At 50.6% G+C, this 20035-nt stretch overlaps 1 protein-coding gene across 1 annotated transcript in view; it reads left to right on the top strand.

Moving 5' to 3' along the window:
• Positions 1-20035, top strand: part of NRP2 (neuropilin 2) — a gene marked incomplete at both ends in the record, with an annotated part of 43152 nt that overhangs the window by 3182 nt on the left and 19935 nt on the right. The window contains 3 exons of the mRNA XM_010291882.1: positions 14230-14411; positions 18739-18969; positions 19545-19700. Coding sequence (XP_010290184.1) covers positions 14230-14411; positions 18739-18969; positions 19545-19700 — 569 coding nt within the window. The remainder of the gene's footprint in view (positions 1-14229; positions 14412-18738; positions 18970-19544; positions 19701-20035) is intronic.

The raw sequence follows: 20035 nt of genomic DNA, 5'->3' as shown, positions 1-20035 counted from the left end.
GGGGCCGACCACGGCCTGGGGAGAGCGCCTCCGCCAGCCGGCCCTCCCTGCCTGGAGGCGGGAGTATGGCCCGGGAATGGACGCCCGGAGCTGGTAGCCAGGGGCGGCTGCTCGGTGCTGACTCTTGCTATTGTTTTTCTGGAGGCACATCTGGGCTTTTATTTTTCAGCTGTGTCCAGCTGCATTAAGAAGTAACTGCACACCACCTCCCACCACCATGAAAGGAGTAATTTCGTGTAATTGAAGCCCCAGAACATATTTTTCTCCCTCTCTCCCTCTTTCTGTGCTCTGAGGAAGCGCCTTCTTCAGAAGGCACTTCAGGTTAAGGAAATTGGCTTTCTCCTGCTGTTGTGGCTCTTGTGTGCCGGTACAGCAGGGATCCCTGTTGCAGGAGGGTGGGCTCGCTGTGATAGGGAGTATGGGACCCGGGCTGTTTTTCGCACTGTCCTGCAGCCGTGGGGCCGCAGCCAAAAGGGAAGTTTGATGCTCCAATAAAAGACCTGCCAGACTATTCGGAAATAATGGTAATAGCCTGCCTGCCCGCCGTTTCTTCCTCTCTGTGCTGCGAGCGCAGCTGTTGCTCGGGCACCGCGGCCCCGCGCCGCCGGTATCTGCTCTCTGAACACGGAAGTGGCATCCAGTGGAAAAGAGTGTGCTGCTGCTGCGGCGAAACGTTTCCACCCCCGCCATGGCATGGCAGTAGCTGGGCAGCCTTGTGCATTCTAGGGTTTATTTGCGATCCTGGGAGCGACCTGGACCGTTTGCAATAGGTGTGCAATAGGGGTGGCCGTCCCTGGCTCACGCAGGCACGTAGCTGCTTTGCCCGCTCCTTCCTAATTGCCGTTTTGCTTTTCTGTCTGCACTGCTCACTTGGAAAATCCAAGTCAGAAACCTCAGCTCTGTGTGAATCACTGCATTTATAACCACCTTTTCCATTCGTGCCTCCCTCCCACTGCTAGGTTTCTCTTTGGACCATTAAAAGCTCCCTTCCGAGATTGGCTACTGACTCTGCCATCCCCGGCCGCACTTGGCTGACGCTGCCAGAGGGTTAGGCCGGGCAGAGCTGCCGTTGAGTGCCGGGACATTGCTGTACACACACGGCAGAGGCACGCTCCCTCCAGACTGCACTGGATGGGTTCGTGCTCCCTGTGCAAGCAGAAGACTTTTCAGCTGAGTCATAACATCTGCACGAGAGGAACGTTATTTTAAAAAAAAAAAAACCAACGACTGATAATCAGACCATGTCAGCGAGTTCTTCTGTAGCCCTTTCCAACACATGCTGCAGCTGGGTTGCGATCGGTGGGATCCCTGCCTGGGGAGGGTTTGGGGGTCTGCTGCCGTGGCTCGCAGCCCCCTCTGGTGGCACATGCCAAATGCTGGCAAAGGTTTCTGGAGACAGGAGCCCCGGGGCTCCAGAAACAGACAAATTGGAGGAACCCCGTTGCTGCACAGTCAGGCTCTTCCTCCTGACGTTGGCTCCCCATGTCAAAGCCTTGGGGTTTCCAGAAACAGGAACTGGGGCCACTGTAATGAGGAAATTTATGCAGTTGTCACTGTGGCCTCGTGAGCGCCATGGTAGTGCCAAGAGAGTTGAAGCGAGTTCAGCATCCTGGTGTGTGCTGGATGCATGGCCGGAGATGCCCGAGCTCCCAGCCTGAAGGGCAGAGGGGACCAAGGGTTGGCAAGGGAAGACACAAAGCTCCCAGCACCCGCCTCGCAGAGCGCTGCCTGCCAGGGGACACTGCCAGTAACACGCTGGTGTTCCCAGACCACAGTACAAAGGGTGAGGCACGCGGGCTCGGCTAGCCAGCGAAGGCCTCTTGTGGCAGCATGGGTATCTCCCGTGCTTCCAGGAAGCTGGGCACTGGAACAAAACAGCTCTGCATCCTTCCTAGAGAGCAGCAGAGACGCTGGCCCGAGTCCCTTGCTCAGGCGGTGGGGGGAGCTGCAGCCAGCCCCAGTGCCCGCAGGCAGGCAGCTGGTGGCTGCAGCATGCAGCCTGGCTCTCTTGACCATCTCCTTCAAACAAGAGCATAATACTGCAAGAAGCTGTCTTGCCATCAGCAAAGGTTAAGAGTAGACAAGGCAGCAATTATGGACAGCTAATTAGTAAGTGCTGTGAAAAGTATGCATAATTAACTTATTAGTAAACAGTTTAGAAACAATGCAGTTCATCTTGAGATTGGGAAGATGCTTAGAAAAGAGAAATACATTTGGAGCACTATAGAACACCAGGGCTTGGGGGGGTTCTTTGCTGGGATGCAAGGGGAAGTTGCATCTCCTGCAACACTGGGGGAGTCAAGCTGTAACTTTGCAGAGAGGGGAAGTCAAAGATGAGATGTTAAGGAAGGCATTTGCTTGCTCATACATTTGTGGCATGGGTAGCCAGAAGCGACATTTCTAACGTACAGGAAATAATTCAGTCTGGGTAATATGACACTGCAGCTCAACTTGTCTTCGAATGAGCTTCTACTGTTTTTTAACTCTGCCCAGCATCCGCTGTATGGTTCATAGTTCCCGTCAAGCCCAGGTCATTTTCCGAAATGAAACAATGAATGGGTTAGCTGTGATGGCGTTGGACCAGCGCATGAGTTAACAGCTCAAGGTTGTTCACATCTCTCTTCTCTGCTGCCCATCCACAGAGCTGAGAGAGCTCCGCTCGCTCCATGGCTGTGTTTCCCTGTGCTCCAGAGCCTCCCCCTGGAGGGACAGGCCAAGTCCAGGCTGTGCAGAAGGTGATGGCCCCAAAGTCACTCTTCTGGCGTCTCCTATGTCCCGCCGGCTCACCAATGTCCGATGCGTAGGAGTCAGATCCGGTTTTGCACCTTGTTTCCTGTTGGCATGATGACAAATTGAAGGCCAGCTGGTGACACTGGGAACAATAGCAATAGAGATAGAGACCTCTCCCCCTCCTTCCTCTAGCGAGGAGGAGGTGGTGGTGGTGTACTTGCTTCTCACTTGGCCTCTCTGGCCAGGGAGGGAGGGGGTGGTGGGGGGGGAGGTGAGCACAGGGCTGGCCGTGGGGACTTGTCACTGTGTTCAGGATCCAGCTAGAAGTATCAGAAGTGTGAGCCTTTGGGTGAGCGTGCAGTGCAAGCCACGCTCGAGCTCTAAGCCCCTTGCATCTTTGCTGACCCCGCTTAGCACAGATGCCATAGGACAGCAGTAGAGCAATCCCACTGAAACGGTCTGAGGGGGGAGGTGAGCACAGGGCTGGCCGTGGGGACTTGTCACTGTGTTCAGGATCCAGCTAGAAGTATCAGAAGTGTGAGCCTTTGGGTGAGCGTGCAGTGCAAGCCACGCTCGAGCTCTAAGCCCCTTGCATCTTTGCTGACCCCGCTTAGCACAGATGCCATAGGACAGCAGTAGAGCAATCCCACTGAAACGGTCTGATGATAACCACAGCACTGAGATGCTTGTGCTTTCAGCAAAGACCCCAAAACCCTTGGCTGTCTTTGCAACCGTGCTCCAGCTCACTGGGTGACACCAGGTGATACCATTCACAGAGGCTCATCCCAAACAGGTGGATCTCAGGAGCCAAATGCTGGTGGGGATATGAGTCTTGGTCACTTCTTTTGCGTCACCCAACAGGCTTAGCAGTGCTAACCCTGTGCACGGGTTTGCTGTCTGGATGCAGGAGTTAGAAGGTTTAGTGAATGTAAGGAGAGTGCCGGAATGATTTTTTTTTAAATCGTCCTTTTTTTGTTAAGGACCAGATGCAAAGCCCAGTAAAGGCAGCGGGAGGTTTTACCTTGATTTCCGTAGGAACTGGATTAGGCTTTTAATGAGCAACTGTTTGCCTTGGCTACACGCAGCCTTTCTAATGGATATCATCCCTATTGTCAGGCTGTAACAGGGGAGTGTCAGTCTCACCAGCAATAGCGGGGCTGGGAGTTGTGAGGTTTGGGTTCTTCTCCTTTCCTGCTATTGATTTACTCTTCCTGCTTTGGCAAATCACTTTAAATTCCCCGCCCTATAAAGAAGACCTGGGCATCTGCAGGCATAAAACCCAGTCTAGATAGCAGCAGTGCATTGCACAGTCCCCTCCAAAGGCTGCCGCGTAGCAGCATCGCACAGGAGCAGGTCAGAGCGCTGCAGATGACGATTGGTTCATTCTCAGCCTTTTCTGCTGGGTGTGAGTTCTGCAATTAAATACAAATGCAAAATAAAAAGAACAGACTGCAAAGAGCAGACTGAAAACAGAAGAAATTTCTGGTTGCTTTTGGCCAGAGCTCAGCACAGAGCTTGCTTGAAAGAATTGGGGGAGGTTAGTTTTTAGTCTGAGACTAGTTCTCCGTTTTCTTTAAATCAAGCGGCTGCACACCACCACTGAATGGCAATGTAATAATATGTTACAAACCACAGTCTGGTGATCCTGGAATTTCTTATAAGTTAATAGCAGTCATGGTCCACTAATCACAGCTAGGATGTTTTAAGCAACTGTCTTTGATATGTCAGTTCAAACACACCATAGAAAGCCTTCCTTATGCTGGCTTTGCAAGTAGATCATTAGAAAGAGTGAATAACCTGGGGTTTTTGTTGGGTTTTTTCCCCCCCTGAATCCTAAGGAATTCTTGGAATCTACGTACAGCGTTGCTGAGCAATCAAGTAGTATGGTGGTGGTTTTAAAGTAGCACTGGGTCAGGCATGGAGATATTAGTGTTTAATGAATGGCTAGAAGCAGAGCCTGAAGCAGTGGGGTCTGACAGCAGAAATCCTCTGCCAAAGACTTACTCCTGTTACAAACGGCACAGAAACGGGCAGGCTGCTCTGTGTGCGTGCTGTGGCTGCCCCAGGCGTCGCTTCTTGCAGGGGCACAGAAGACACTGTGGTGAGTGTGAGGAAGGGCACGCCCCTGTTTTTTGAGGTGGGGTCCCCCTTTGCTGAGACAGGCAGCACTTGCCCACTGGTGGTGGGAGAGCCCCCGCGCTCAGCGCCGTGCCTGCCGAGGCCGTGCCGCATGCGGGGTGTTTGCAGGGGAAGTGCTCAGCGTATTAGAAACCTCCAGGGAACCCTCGGAGCTGGGGTTGTTGACGGATGTCCAGCAAGGAGTAGGACCCCCCCACCCTGCTGGCAGCACGAGCGTTTGAGGCATGTGCTCAGCTTCCTTCCTCTTTTGCGAGTGTTGGTGTGCGGTTTCATTTACATTGTTATTTTGCAGTGAAAAGGGAAGGTGTAATGCCTGGCTCGTGCACGTTGTGCCTTTGGTAACGCTGATGTTTGGCCTGATAATCATGGGCAGGAACAAGGTCTGGGATCTCCATCAGCAGAGGGGACTGACTCACCATTGATCTGTTCACTACATCTTGTTGAAGTTTTTTTGACCCATTTGATTTCTTAAGTTTTCTTTTGTGAAAACCCTCTGATTTTTCTGCCGTTCAGGAGCAAAACATCTCTCTGTGTCTTTAAATATGGCAGATGGGGATTTCTTCAGATGTCCAACAACTCAATTGAAGGAGACCTCAGGAGACCTCTCCCCTTCCCTGTCCCCCTTCTCAGCCTGTCTTTTCATCTGCAATCTGGAGATGTAAGGGCTATAGTAATAGAGTGTCAGAGGAAGTAATTGATTCATCACACGCCAAGAGAGGAGTCTGTTGCCTTCAGTGTCAATGGAGCTGAACCACAACCTGGAAGGGTGAGGGAGGCTTGTAAACACTCCATGGCTGAGCTGGCAGGACAAAGCAGGCGCACCACCGTGGCCGAGTGAGAGGCTGACACAAAGGGTTGCTTCAAAGAAAATCTTCCTGAACAAAGCAGTGGCAGGGCCCTTGTTTGTGGGAGAAACAGGGAGGCTCCCATCCCCCTGTTGCCAGAGCGCATTAAGGAGAAAAGGTACCAACCAGCTTCATGCAGCAGCCCGCTCCCTCGTCTCTGTCTCCCTCGTCCGTCTCGGTGTGGCTGCCCCTCCAACCTGCTGCCCCAGGCATGGCGGAGCTCACCTCAGGGGTACCGACCAGACCCTGCCAGCGCTAATTCCTCCCACACCCCCAGATAGATACCGAGGCCTCTAAGACCCGAGTGGGGGACCACCGCTGCTCCGAATGCACAGCAAGGCATGATGTGTGCGTGGCACAGCGCTCGCCCTCGTCCGTGCGTCGATTGTGTCAGACCCTCGTCGAGGCTCAGTTCAGATGGCTGCTGAGCTGCACATGCCCACATTTTAAGGGGACAAAGGGATAGGAGATGCTGTGCTACCTTCGCAGCAAGCGAGGAAGGATCAGGCAGGTTTCGTGCGCTGTTTGCCCCAGAGCCCGCGCTTACTACAAGTTGGCACGGTCGGGTTGCTGTGGAAGTGCCCAGACAGTGGCGGGCGCGGCGCACGCGCCGCGCTGGCCGCAGGCCAGCCTTGGCGACAAAGCTTTGCTTGCTGGTGCACTGGCTAAGGCAGGAGCTGGGCCGTGAGCGGGCTGTGCCTGAGAAACTGCGGGGTCAGAAAGCCGTCTGTGGTGCGCCCGTCCTGGGGAGGCCACCCATCGTTAGCGAGGGATGAGGACATCCAGGGGCGCGAGGGTGGGCCGGTCAGGGCTCTGTTCTTGCAACCTCCTTTATACAGTTGGTGCTTAATGAGGTGTTTGTTCTGGTTTTGTGCTGAAAAACGCCCGTGCAAATGAGTGGTATGTGGAAAGCTGAGCTGCAAAGCTCCCGTCTGATCCCAGCTCTTTTGTTCTTCACCACGTTGTGTCTAAGGCCATGGCTGATACCATGCCAGCAAGGTGCGATGGGACATCCCTTGCTATGGCTCTGAGGAGGGTGTTTTCCTCCAGGAATGGGGCTGGCACAGCAGAGTGTGTGAGTGTCCCCTAATCCTCATCAGCACCTGCCAGCCAGTCCCCAGACCTTCATCCACTGGAGCCAGCCTGGCCCAAACTGGTCTCTGTCTACTGCCTGGAGTATTGGGCACTGGATCCTGACAGGAGATGGGAGCCTGTTCACCTGTTTCCCCCGCTTGCAAAGCGAGCAAAGCGGACATTTGCCCCCTGCCTTCTGCCTGCTCTGCTGCTTTTTGGCAGTAAATTTTCCTCTTGTGGTTGTTATCTTTTATTATATACATTTTTTTTTCTTCCTCTTAGTGATCAAGTGCCTATGAGTGGTGACAGGAAAATGACATAGAAACCAAAGTCTAATTTTTTCCACAGATGGATTGTAGCAGAAGGAGGAAAGTGCAAATGCAGTTTCTCAAGTGTCCTGCATTTTGGGGTATGAAAAGGTTGCGAGTTGCTTCAGTTGCCTTAGAGCAGCAACAGAAGGCAGAATGCCATGGAAAGGGGGGTTATTCTTAACATGCTTCATATATCTTATTCCTGGCTTCACCATGATTCCCCCCCCCCCACCCGCACGCCCCCCCCCCCCCCCAAAGAATACCAAAGACATCTTGCAACAAAAGACCCCTGCAGCTAAAGATAGAAGGGTGAGGAATTTATAGATACAATTTTGGAGACAGAAATAAAATTAAACAGCCATGTGTAAACTCCTGAACAACAGCCTGCAAGAAAACCCCTGAAGTGCACATTAGCACATCTTGTTTTCTTATATAATGAACGGTTTTCCAGACATGCCCCAGATGAGAGCACTTCTCTACTCCAACGCACCTTTCCGCAGAGATCTGGCAACGCAGCTCGAAGACGGCAGCCCGAGGATGAACGGCAAAGCGCGGGGGAGCCTGTGCTCTCCTGCCGCGGCGGGGGCAGCAGCACGCGGCGCGCTGGGAGCAGAAATCCCCTCCTGAATCAGAACTTGCCCCAGGAGCAGTTTGCAGCTATGTTTTATTCTTCCCTTTGCAAGCTGTATTTTGGCGACCTTTTTTTTAAAATTTTCCGCGTAAGTTAACAGTAACTGCTGAAAGAGTCTTCCCATCAGCGGTGCTGGTACAGGGGTGAAAACAGCCCAAGGAGTATAAATAGAGGCTATTTGTAGTTTCCATTTTTTGTCTTCAAGACATTTTTGAAGAAGTTTTCCAATCTGTTAGGGTTATTTTCTCTCCCTCTCTGTCTCTTCTTTCCTTTTTTTTTTTTTTTTTTTTTTGACTGGATGACTGGATTTTTCTCATTTCTAAGAAATTCTGGTCAGATTTTTGAGGAGATAAGAAAATAATCCGAAGCACAGTGGAAAGATTACAAAACCCCACAATACTGTGATTACACAAGATGTAATTAGATGCAACAAATTCAAAACAAACCTCCAAGAAATCCTAAGCAATTATGCCCCCCAGACCTGGCTCTCCCTCTGCTACCCCCGGATTTTGGTCATTCTAGTCACTGAAATCCAGTGAAATCCTTTCAAATTCAGAGCAATGATAATCTATTTCTCTCTGCTGTTGCCAGGGGCAGTTATTTCCATGAGGGCAAAATAAGGGCAAGCTCTGTCTGCTCTGTGTGCATCTTTTGCCTCATCATGGGCAAAAACGGCCCCACAAGCTACAAACTGATTCATCTCTCCAACTTTCAGCCACCCAAAGTCCAGGTCTAGTCAGCAAGAGTGATTTAAACTACCTGTGTCGTCAGTGCAGAAGAATGACTAATCCCATCCCAAGCTGGGTGTGAGGAGCCTGCTTGCAGTGAGAGCAGAGGACTTTTAGTTGGCTAAAGCTAGATATGATACAAATTTTTAGGTCTGTGCACAGATCTGTATCAGGGTCTGTGTCTATGAGGACTGATTTTCTTCTCACCCCAGGATATATTAGGAGTGATTACCCTTAAAATTATGAGTTACACATGTGTAAAACCAGTTCAAGTCAAAGGAGAATCCAATTCATCTGCTGTATTTATAATTAATTACTCTGATTAAGGGCTGGCAGCTAAGATCAAACTTCATTGTTCTTGTTTCATCAGACAGCAGAGGTGCTTGCCTCTGCTCATGGCTGTAAAAAAAAATACCGTTTAAAAGTCCCCAGTAGTTTCTGCAGCAGTTTAACCTTTGAAGGGTATGTCCTGCAGTTGCTCAAGATTGTATAAACATCACAGAAAAGTTTTCTTGCCTTTCACAATGTAACCACCCATGAAATAAGGATTTGGTTTGAAGGTGGCGTATGAAAGAGCATGAAGATGGGTGGTGACACAGAAAAATTGACTGAGCCAGCTAGCATATAATGGACATTAATTCTAGCCGCCCCTTGATTGCAAAACAAGCACAGCGCTGCTGGTTCACCATTTCTTAACCATCTCTATACTGCAACTGCTATTTCATTTCTAAGAAATAGCCTTTTCTTAGAGGGTGTTTAAAAAACCTTGTGCTTCTAATAGCAATTTCTGAGAAACAAGCCACCTGCCACCTTTTCAAAGGGAACAATTGCATTTACCAGCTGATGTTGTGGCTAAGGAGGTTCCCTACGCCTTCCTCCAGCTACCTGCAGAGTAGTAATGCCTGCTGAATTTCACTAGAATTGCAGTTTCTCTTCCTATTCTCAGCAGATGCATTCGAGACACCATGACATATGGTTCAAGCAGACCAGGGGTCTCAAAGGCTCAAGTCAACACGGGGCATTCCCAAATTTGAAGCTGTTGGCATGCAGTCATTACCTATTTGTCTCTCCGTCTATTTAGGCCAGGGTCCTCCAATATAATATAATATAATCTGTCTAATCAAGGCTGGCTTCTATTCTTGGCTGTGCTGCAAACTTCCTGTGTGACCCTGGGCCAGCCACGGCTCCTCTCTGTCTTCCCACCTCCCAGGGTCTCGTGAGGATCCCATCATCACTGCTTGCCAGGTGCAGTCATGAGCCCCATGGAAATGCCCGTAAATAACAGCTCCAAATTAAACATCGGGGAAGCTCAGGTTAGAGCCTTGCAACTCTCTCCGGCCCTGGCAAGCACTGGAATCCAGGCTTAGCTGCGTGCGAGCCCTCACCTACTTCAAATCGTAGCTCTGAGAAGAGACTGAGAGAGCTGCCAGCTAGGTCAGAGTTTGGTCTGGGCAGCCAGGCCTCCTCGGGCTTTGAAGAAAGGTTTGCACAAGTTTATGTACTGGGAGGACTCATAGTATGGCGTGAGCATATAAGTGATTTATCATTCTCTCCATCCTGAGCTCATGTCCCTATAATGTCCTTGAAGCGTGTTTCACCTGGGAAAGTCTTGGCATCTCTTCGACCTGGGGCCGAGGGACGATAGGTTTGCTGATTATGTGTGGAGCAGTCCCAAACCTGTGCTTTGTGCCGAGTTGTGTGCCTCGGGAAAGGAGCACCCAGGGGAATGGTGCAGGCTCTCTGGTGCGGCTCCCCAGGTGGGTTGCAGCGTTTCTGGAGCTCACCAGTGCCTGGGTGGGCACCTGGGAGGTCTGTGCTGGCCTGGGGGGACGGTGGAGCACAGCTCAGTGGCCAGGGAGCAGATTAGCCGTTTCACAACAGAAAAGACTGAAAAGGTGGAGGTCTCATAATCACTGCAACTGGGGCTTGTTTGCCTTTATTGTGCCTTGCAGCCTTGTTCGGAGAGCCAGCAGCAAAGTGACTTAGGGAAAATAGAGAGAGAGGGAAGACTGGGAAGCAGAGAGGGTTAACTGGAGGAAAAAGCAAGCAAGCAAGCGTGAGTAATACAGGCATTAGAAGTGCTTTATAATTAGTTTATAAAAGCTCTCTTAACATCAGCGAAGCACTTACTACTAGGAATCTTTAATAAAAATGCGGCAATATTTGTAAGCATTGTACGTTTTCCGTTTAATTCTGTTAAACAGCTCCAAGAAGAGCATCTAAGCAATGCATTTCCCTCCTTTCTCAAGCCCCTCCATTGTCTGGGCAGTTAAAAGCACTTCAGCTTTGCCTCCCTGCCTTAAAACTCCCCAGTGGAAGCCTCTGTTTGAGGTCATTTCAAACCAACTGTCTGGCCTTCCCGCTCAAGCAACAGCTGAAAATATCCTGCTGCTGGAGGGGCAGCCAACTGTGGTCACCTTCCCTGCAAGAAGACTTGGTTAATCCATTGACTATACTTGTGGGTTACAAATACTGCACCCTGCCCTTGCGTATTTATGGTTGGGTCATTGGAGCAGTGCCCAGATGGGGAGAAGTGGCCATGAAATGTGCTTGGAGGTGGCAGCTTGCCCACTGGAGGTAATGCCAGAGAGGTCAGCCCACAAGGAGGTTGGTGCACATTGACTGAAACAATGGATTTGGTTATATGAGTGAAATGCAAATTGCTGGGCACTGGTCAAGACAGTTTGGATGCCATCGCTGCATGAATACGTCCCACCCAGCTGTTCCCTAGTCTGTAATTATCTGGAAGTGAAATGGTTAGAGTGGAAAGCATCCCCAGGGTTGGGTTTCCTTCTTTCCAGTTTTTCTTCTTGTTTTTCACATGGGAAGAACAAGGTCTGGAAACCATGCTTAAGCTTAGCAGAAGCAAAGGTCTGGCCAAATTAGATTTTAACATGGCCAATGACCCAACGTGAGGAGAATGGGGTTTATCAGCTTCTTTGATTGAGGGCCAAGGCATGGACACATGATGCCAAAAGAGTCTGTGGTGGGGATTAGCCAGTGTTCTCGCTGAAGTTTGAAAGTTTCACAGTTTGGACCGGACGTTTTTGGTGTTTCATTTTGAAAGCCTAAAGCTTAATTGCTATGTTGGAGAGGAAGTAGGTGCTCCTGCTCATCTGGGCAGGAGTGATCTCCTGAGTGTAATACTCTCCCAATTCACACTGTTTATATGACCTGAAGAAAGAGAGTTTTGCCAGAGGAGCAGAGGGCTTGGGCCAAGATTTTTTGACTAGGGAAGAATTTTTATTCATTTTACATTTGGCAAAAATGATTCCCTGACCTTCTCCTAGGGGCTTTTTTACTTGTTTGTAACATTTGATTTATTAAGGATTAGCTCCAGTAGGAGAAAGCTCAGTTAGATGCTTGAATGAAGCCAAACAGGGTTTAATTCAGAGAGGCAAATATTTCCTGGTGATTTACTTACTAGATTCTTTCTTTTAATTTTCCATTTGCAGATTGCCCATGAGCAGATTGCAACATTCCCAAATTGTATGTATTATTGGAAGTTATTCATCCATTCAATAAGCAAATATTTCTTGGTCCAGAATTTGCTTCTGAAATTGCCAGGGCTCCTACAGCACTGGGTGGTTTGAGGAGCCATGTGGACAGCACTAGCCTGTTTGGTGTGTTGGCTACAGCAGAAGCTGTGATCATTACAGTCAAGTAGTTGAACCCATGTACTGTGTTGGCGAGTTACAACCCCACAAGGACACAAACAGATGTGATTCCCTGGGGTGCAGCTAACCTCTGCCTGTGCCATGCAAATGGCAGCTTTTACAATCCGCTCTCTTAACTATGTTTTGCCAACATTCATGGTTTTCACCACATTAATTTTTTGCCACATAGTCACGGTTTCGCTAGTAGCCGGTAGTCCTGCGCCACAGATGTGTACTTCAGATGTGGAAGGGCTGCAAGTGCACTGAGAGCAAGTAGTTATTTAGAGAACAAAATGTCCCCGCTGTTTGCTCAGTGCTACTTTAAACAAATAGACAAACAAGGAGGAAAAAAATTCTACTTAAAAGCAGCACTAACACTGCCCTCTATGTTCCTCCTCCCGGGGGAGATGGTGGGATCGAGCCACACATGATGGACATTAGTGGGGTCATGCAGGGTGCTGCTGGACGGTGTCAGGGTAATAAGGGGTCACGAGGTGATAGGGAGCTACACAGAGCTGAGGAGAGCAGAGGGAACGGATCGTCGTTTACATCGCTGTGTGTCCACCCACCAGCTAAGCCAAATGCTCTTCCTGTGCGAGTGCCTCTTCTAAAGACCGCTTGGATTTCACCTTGGCCAAGCCAATTGAGTCTGTAACGAAGTTAAAGGCTGGGTGATTGCAGCTAGCTGAGTGTCTGGTCCAGCACAGACAGGATTTTATCTGCAGGCATTTTGCTTCTGGCTCTCAGCCTGATTTAGTCCCAGAAAGGAGTGAAACCGAAGCCATCCGGGCCATCTTTCTTTGTGGAGGAGCACACTGAGTCCCTGTAAGTTTGTTTTGAGATTGTTGCCTGCCGATGTGTGCTTTGCAGAACAGGAATGAGTCACATGAGGATCATTCTGTATCCAGCAAGCTACTTCTCCTTTCAACTCTCTATTCCCAAACAAGAGATCTTGTGACAAAGAAGAAAGGCAGATTCCTGGCAGCCTGGAAGTACTTTTTCCCTCCCTGGCCCCGTGAGAAGAGCTGTAGCGTGTTGTTCAAACAGGTTGATACAAAGCGAATAAACAGTGGAAGGGAGATGGGCAGTTTCTGTAAATAGCGGTGTGCTGGCCAGAGAGGGAGAAGAGGGGCGGGAGAGTGCAGATGGTAGAAAGCAACTGAAGAACAAGATGTTCACGTAACAGCTGTTTGTTTCTTCACGGCATACAGAGCCTGATACTACCTTGCCATTAGGCATGGCCTAGAAAATATGAAGGAATTGGTGGGAGTTTCACCTTCCAGCCAGACTTTGCAGCCAGCTTTTGTCTCTGCACCAGGAGGCAATTCTTCCAACCCTACACATTCCTCCCCCAGACCATTCAGATGCCCAGGAGCTATGGTGGCGGGCAGGTGGGGCATCTCCACATTGGGTTTAGCAAAGGCAGGTTGTGGTTACAGGGTGTACAAGGATCAGACAATAGTGAATGTGGTTACCCAGGTCCTACACAGCACTTCTCATCCACAGAAAATCTTCATTAGCACTTCATAGAAGTGGATTGGTATTACTGTCCACGTGCTAAGTTAAGTGTACTGGCCACGCTTGTTAAAGGACCAATGTGGTGCAGACTGCACAAAATAGCTACCAGCTCACATGGATTGAACATTGACTGTTTAATGCTTGGTGTGTGCTTGGCCAAATCTCACCTGGATAGTGGAATAAACTGAGCTGTGCTAAGTAGCACGATGGCACTTAACGGAGAGAGGTAAAGGAAAGAGAGCAGCCCCAGGAGAGTCGTGTCTGAGCTTCTTCCATGCCGAAGGAGTCTTGTGGAAATAGAGGTAAATTGTGTCCTAAATTTTGCATGTTGTCTCTGAAGTTCAAGTGGATATGGGTGCAATAAATTAATGATGTGAGGAGCAACAGAGGAAGGGACTTAAATGTAGCCAGACAGACAAAAGGGAAAAAATATACTGGGGGGTGTGTGGTGTGGTGGGAGTGACAAAGTCCCGGATACCTGTCTGGAAGATGTTCTGTGAAATATGCAGATATAAAGAAGTGTTTTGTGTTTGTTCTTGGCATCCTGAAGCATCTCCCTGACAGATGGTTTCACTGCCGTTTCACCTGCCTCCACAGGTACGACTACATCGAGATCCGAGATGGCGACAATGAAGCGGCAGACCTGCTGGGCAAGCACTGTGGGAACATAGCACCTCCTACCATCATCTCTTCTGGCCCCTCTCTCTATATCAAGTTCACCTCGGACTATGCACGGCAAGGTGCCGGCTTCTCCCTGCGCTACGAGATCTACAAGACAGGTGAGTGTCAGTGCCTGTCTCCCAGGCTGTTTGCCACAATGATCTTCACAAGGAGATGTCTTTGGCCACCTTCTCAATATGATTTTTAGCGTGTTCTCCAGAGATGAAGGTGAAGGACAACTTTTTTTTTTTTTTTTTTTAATTTAAGCAAGTCTGTTGCATCACATTTCCAAGAAGGTAAAGATGTTAGTAGAGCGTGATAGTGAGTTTTTGGATCACAGTGTGGCATCAAAAGCAGGGTTCCTTGTTAAATGCACTCTTGTATTAGAGGACTAGAAACATATATCTTTTCTCCCTGGCATGAGTGGAGCTTGTTAGGGCTAAGTGGGGATTGTCCCTCTGTTAGGAGCGCATGGAGCTCCCCCTCCTGTGGAGCTGCGATTCAGAGCTGATCAATGACGCTGTGTTTTCTCTCCTGGAAGGAGGGTTTGTAACTGGGGAGCTCTGGTTTTCAAGGGGCTGCTGTCAGCAGTGCTGTCAAGGGCTGAGGTGGTGCCTTTCCAGGCAGATATAAGAGGAACTATTCATAATTCTGTTTAATACCAAACTATTATTGAGGAAAGGAAAAGCTGCTCAAAGGCCTTTTAATAGTGTTTCTGTCTAAATATTTGCCAGAATTGTGTGTCTGTGAAGAAGGAGGCTTGAGAAAATAAAACCCACTCTGTGCATGCTGTGTATGTGCACGGGTGAGAGGTGTGCCTGCATGCCAAGGGAGCAAGAGTGTGTTTTGCATGGGGATGCAGGCACCTGCCCTGTGCCTACATTCCTTCAAGGGGTACGTTGGAAGAAAGCACACGTGGCGTTCACATCATCGCATCCAGCATGAAAAAATGCCCGTGCCTAGTGAAGAGCCAGAAAGGAGTGCAACAGGGTCACTTACCCAGCCTCTTCAAAGGGAAGGCAGGGAGCACAGGCACCAGTGCCTGGGGGCCCTGGCCCAGCTGTGTGGCAGGCAGGGGTGCGCAGGCAGCCCGCAACCCGGTCACAGGTAGATGTGAAGGTGGAGGCTGCCGCAAGAGGATGGGAATGGGACTCCCCAAATCCGTTGTGAAATGGTGAGGACAGGAGGTGTCTGGAGGTTCAGGTGGATGAGGAAAGTGCTGTTGCTGGTGGTTGCCTGGGCTTTATAACTGGTCATTGAGCTGTTGCGGTGCAGCCAGCTCACCACTGCTGTTTGTAAATGGTTAGGATGCAGATCAGTCCTGAAAGAGTTTAGTGGTTCATCCCGTTTCATCACTGGGGTTTGCCGAGGCCAGTAGCCAGCAGTGAGGACAGTGGAGAATGCCTGTGTTCAGGTGGGAAGACTGCCGACCCAGGTCAGCCTCCCTTGCCTCTCGTACACACCCCACCTGAGCCCAGCAGGCTGTGCTGGGTTGTGCCTGTCCTCACACCGGCTCTGTGCCCTAAGCCGCGGCACGCGGCAACTTAGAGTGGTCCAGCTGGCTGAGGTGGTCAGGCCAGGCTGAGTGTGGCTGTGGGAAGGAATGGGCAGTCAGGACTCCCGTCTGCCTGGGTGGAAACCAGCAAGGGTCCAAATTCATGGGAAAAGGAGATTTTGTTGCTACTGGTAGGGGAGGTAGAGGAAGCAAGGGCTGATCTGGAAGGGATTGGATGTTGGATGGAGGCTGAAGCTGAGTTCATGTCCCTCCATGTAGGTTCCTGCAGAGCTTCCCTCAAGCCTGAAGTGGTGTTGGGCCTCCTTTTGCCACCACCACCCCTCTGCAGGCAGCCACCCTCTCTGGAAATAGCCACGCTTTCTTCCAGCCACAGCCCACGAAATCCAGCCTGGCAAGGCAGGTTTTGGCACAGGAGCGGCAATGAGCCTGTGATCCAGGAGCACCTCCAGCCCACTTTGGCTGCCCAGCCCCTGTCCCCCTGGAGCTCCCGCAGTACAAGCCAGCCCTGCCTTTTGTTGGCAGGCAGGCAGGCAGGCACGGGCGAAGTTTCCATCTGAGCTGTGAGGCTGGCCAGCAAGGGTGTCACCAGCTTTAAAGGTCATGGGATTGTCATTGTCCACATCAGTAAAGGCAGTTGGCTGCAGCTTCTTTCTTTCTTAAAGGTGACCTAAAAAACCAACTCTTTTCAGCTGAGCATTTATTTCCACACCTTGTGCTAAATTTCCCTTATCATGGTGTGAGAGGAGCAATCTGCATACAAACAACTGCATACCAGTCTTTGAATCCCCTGATGGGTATCAGTCAGCGGTCTGTGGGCTGACTAAAGAGCAGCCTGCCCTGGCTGCTCCAGCCTCCCTGCTGCTCACTTTGTGAGTCAGTTTGGCAGGGCTGGCCTGAGCCCTCCATCGCTGGGCATCAAAGTCTCCTCTCAGGCTGGTCCGTGCTGCTGAAGCCAGCATGACTCACGTTGATTATATGCAGCTTCCTTATAAAAACCTGATCATTGTGTTTGCTGCTATCAGCCAAACTGTAGACAAAGATGCCAAATGCGATAAGAGCCCCACATGAGGAGACTGTTGTTGTGTAATGCAATGACATAGTTACATCTCTCTCTTGTCTCTAGAGGACAGTCCCTGACTCTGGGTTTAGTCTTTGATTTTCTCCCTAGCTTGGAGCTTGTGTTATTTTCCCTATTTATCTATTTGTCTTTCAAGCTGTTTGGAACGAAGTACACCCTTATCCCTGTTTGCGGCATTACGCTGTGATTTGTGTTTGGCCTTATTTTTTGCCTCTGCATTTTACCCCACAGGTTCACACCAGAAAAGCTGGCTGCTTCATTAGGTAGTCAATTAAGAGCCCCTCCTGAGTGGCTCTCCAACTAGGCACTGCATAATGCAGTGCCGGGATCCTGCTATTACTGCGGGCTGCTGGCCTGACTCCTGTAGGTTAATGCCGAATTGAATAACAAGTCTCCCATTAGTCCGGGGAAGGTTTGTGCTGCCTGGAAGAGCTGGAGCAGAAGGGTTTGTAGAGGAGAAGGAGAGTGTCCCAGTAAAACCAAAGCATAAACCTTTGCGAATGCTAATGCCGGGTTGCAGCAGTGGCTGGCAGCCTCTCTAACATCCCCTTTCGCCTCTGATAGCTTCAGGCTGCAGATTTCTGTTGCCTATTGTCCTGTCTCCACAGTGCAGCAGTTTCAAAGTCACCGTGGTATGAATATGACACAAATTCCCCTTTCCCCAGCCACCCCGAGGCACCTTGGCTGTATGAGAGGGGGCACGGAGCTGGCCCGGCTGCAGCCGAGGCCAGTGCTGAGGTCAGCAATAAATAAGAGGCAACATTGTCTGCCCTCCTCGCCACGCAAAGGTCTTCCTTAAGGATAGAAATAACTTGCATTTCTGGTGTGGCCAGCTCAGTCTGTGAGAAAGCGGGCTCTGTTCCTCCTCTCAGCAGAGATTCCCCTGCCACAGCCCCTGTTACCCCCACTCTCGCCATGGTCGTGGAGAGGGGATGTGTGCTGGAGCTGGCCCTCATCCCTTGCGTGGGTCTCGGGGGGCTGCAGGCTAACCACGCATTTCCCAAGGGTTTCCAGCTAACATTGGCACCCTGCCCTGGGCTCTTGCCCTGTGTAAATATTTGTGCTTCCTGAATTTCTGAAGAGGAAACTGAGGCACAGATGTGCGTGTCGGAATGGGAGAGGTTGCAGGAGCCTAGCCCCTGGGGATAGCTTTTCCAAAGAGATGACATCCCCGTTACTCCTCTCTGCCCCTTCCCAGGCAGCCCACTCCCTGAACAGAGGCTCTTCCATCAGACCTGCAGCTGCAGTGGTCCTTGGCCAGCGCAGCTGGTGGGTGGCAGCCACGGCAGTGAGGACCACGTACCACAGCCCCCTGCACGTTATCCAGCCCCGTGCAGGCTTTGGAGGCTGTGGACCAAGGTATCCCAGCAGGTCACTGCTCAGCGTCCTGGCTTACAGGCCATAGGACCAGCTGGGGAAGCCCAGCCCAGCTTGATGTGGCCTTCTTTCCCCACCAGGGCCGCCACCACCGGCATGGAGGACATGGCAGGGTGCTGGCCTGCCAAATCCTAGCCGTGGCTTTGGATGGGATCACTCTCTTAGTCCTGTTTTTGGAGTAATTGGCAGGGGGATCAGCAGTGGTGTACAAGTTATGTTTGCAGAGCTGTCTGAGGGATTTAGAACCATGCAATCCACTCTAGTGAACACATGGACCTTGTCTCTCCATCTGTTGAAAGCTTTGAAAATCACCCTCTTGGTCCTTGCAGGAATACACACAGCTCTTGGGTTACAGGACATTTCCAGAAGTTAGTATACAACCCCTCTAAGCTCAAAATGGGGTTTCCACAGTGTCAAGCTGTTGGTGTTAAGCTGCATTTTTGCTAAGGTTGTGGGCTTTTTCCTGCCACTACAGGTTCTGAGGACTGCTCCAGAAACTTCACTGCCTCCAATGGCACTATTGAGTCTCCAGGTTTCCCTGACAAGTACCCACACAACCTGGACTGTGTCTTCACCATCATAGCCAAGCCAAAGACAGAAATCCTCCTCCATTTTCTGCTCTTTGACCTTGAGCACGACCCGCTGCAGGCAGGGGAAGGAGACTGCAAGTACGACTGGCTGGACATCTGGGATGGCATCCCTCAGGGTAAGCTGTGGGGTGCTGTGCTGTTGTCCTCAGCCTCTCTTGGTGTCTCACAAAGCTCCAAGACTGTGCAGTCTGTGTCTGAACATCAAAGGTGCCTAACCTCGGTCATGGCTGCAGCGTGCAGCCTGCCATCGGGGCACTCCATGGCTGGCTGTGGGGACGGTGCACTTGCAGAAGGCTGCATGCATTAAACCCCAAGCTACTGCTCTGTTGTAACCACTGATCTGAAAAGCCCCATGCAGCACTCCAAGATACCACCAGTCCTCCCTCAGGGAAGAGCAGTGGGTTCACGCCGTGCTGGGAAGACCTCCCTACTCTGTACCGACACTGAGAAACAGAGCAGATTGGAGCATTTCCCAGCAATTGCAGAGCAACGCCTGCTGCAGTGGGTATTTCTGCACGGCGCACTGCATTGGCACCGGGCCAGCGGGTGTGAAAAACAGCCCATCCCCAAAGCCTTTCTTTTATCCTCATCGGTCCCTCTAAGGCATCCCTGCTGAGTGATGCCAGTCTGCTGGTGACCCAGGAGGCCGGTGGGAAAGCAGGCATTACCTTTGCTGCTCTTTCTTTTGCAGTCGGCCCCTTGATAGGCAGGTACTGTGGCACTAAGATGCCATCGGACATCCGCTCAACCACCGGCGTCCTCTCGCTCACCTTCCACACGGACCTGGCAGTGGCTAAAGATGGTTTCTCTGCTCAGTACTACTTGATCCAGCAGGAAGTCCCAGAAAGTAAGTTGGAAATGTGTGCGTATGACTTTAGGCAGTTGTGTCACATGTTTTACAAGTCTTCAACTTGGCACATGTGAGAGTGAGGCAGGCAGGAGTGTGTTCAGGGGCTGGTCCCCCACCAGCAATGCAGACAGCAGTTACACTAGGTGTGTTTTCTCTTTCTCACAGAAGTCAGATTTCAGAAGGAATCACACTTTATGACCTTTCTTTGACTTTTCACATGCTCATGAGGCTCAGTAGCTTTTGGGGTAGAATCCTCCATGTATGTGCTCAGCCCAGAGGATTTAGAAGAAGACTTCAGCCCAGAGGGTGCAGCAGATTCATTAAAGCACAGG

The sequence above is a fragment of the Phaethon lepturus genome, unplaced genomic scaffold, assembly GCF_000687285.1.
Source record: "Phaethon lepturus isolate BGI_N335 unplaced genomic scaffold, ASM68728v1 scaffold29017, whole genome shotgun sequence".
NCBI lineage: Eukaryota > Metazoa > Chordata > Aves > Phaethontiformes > Phaethontidae > Phaethon > Phaethon lepturus.
Note: the sequence above shows the minus strand (reverse complement) of the source record. Positions and strands in the feature narration are given on the sequence as shown.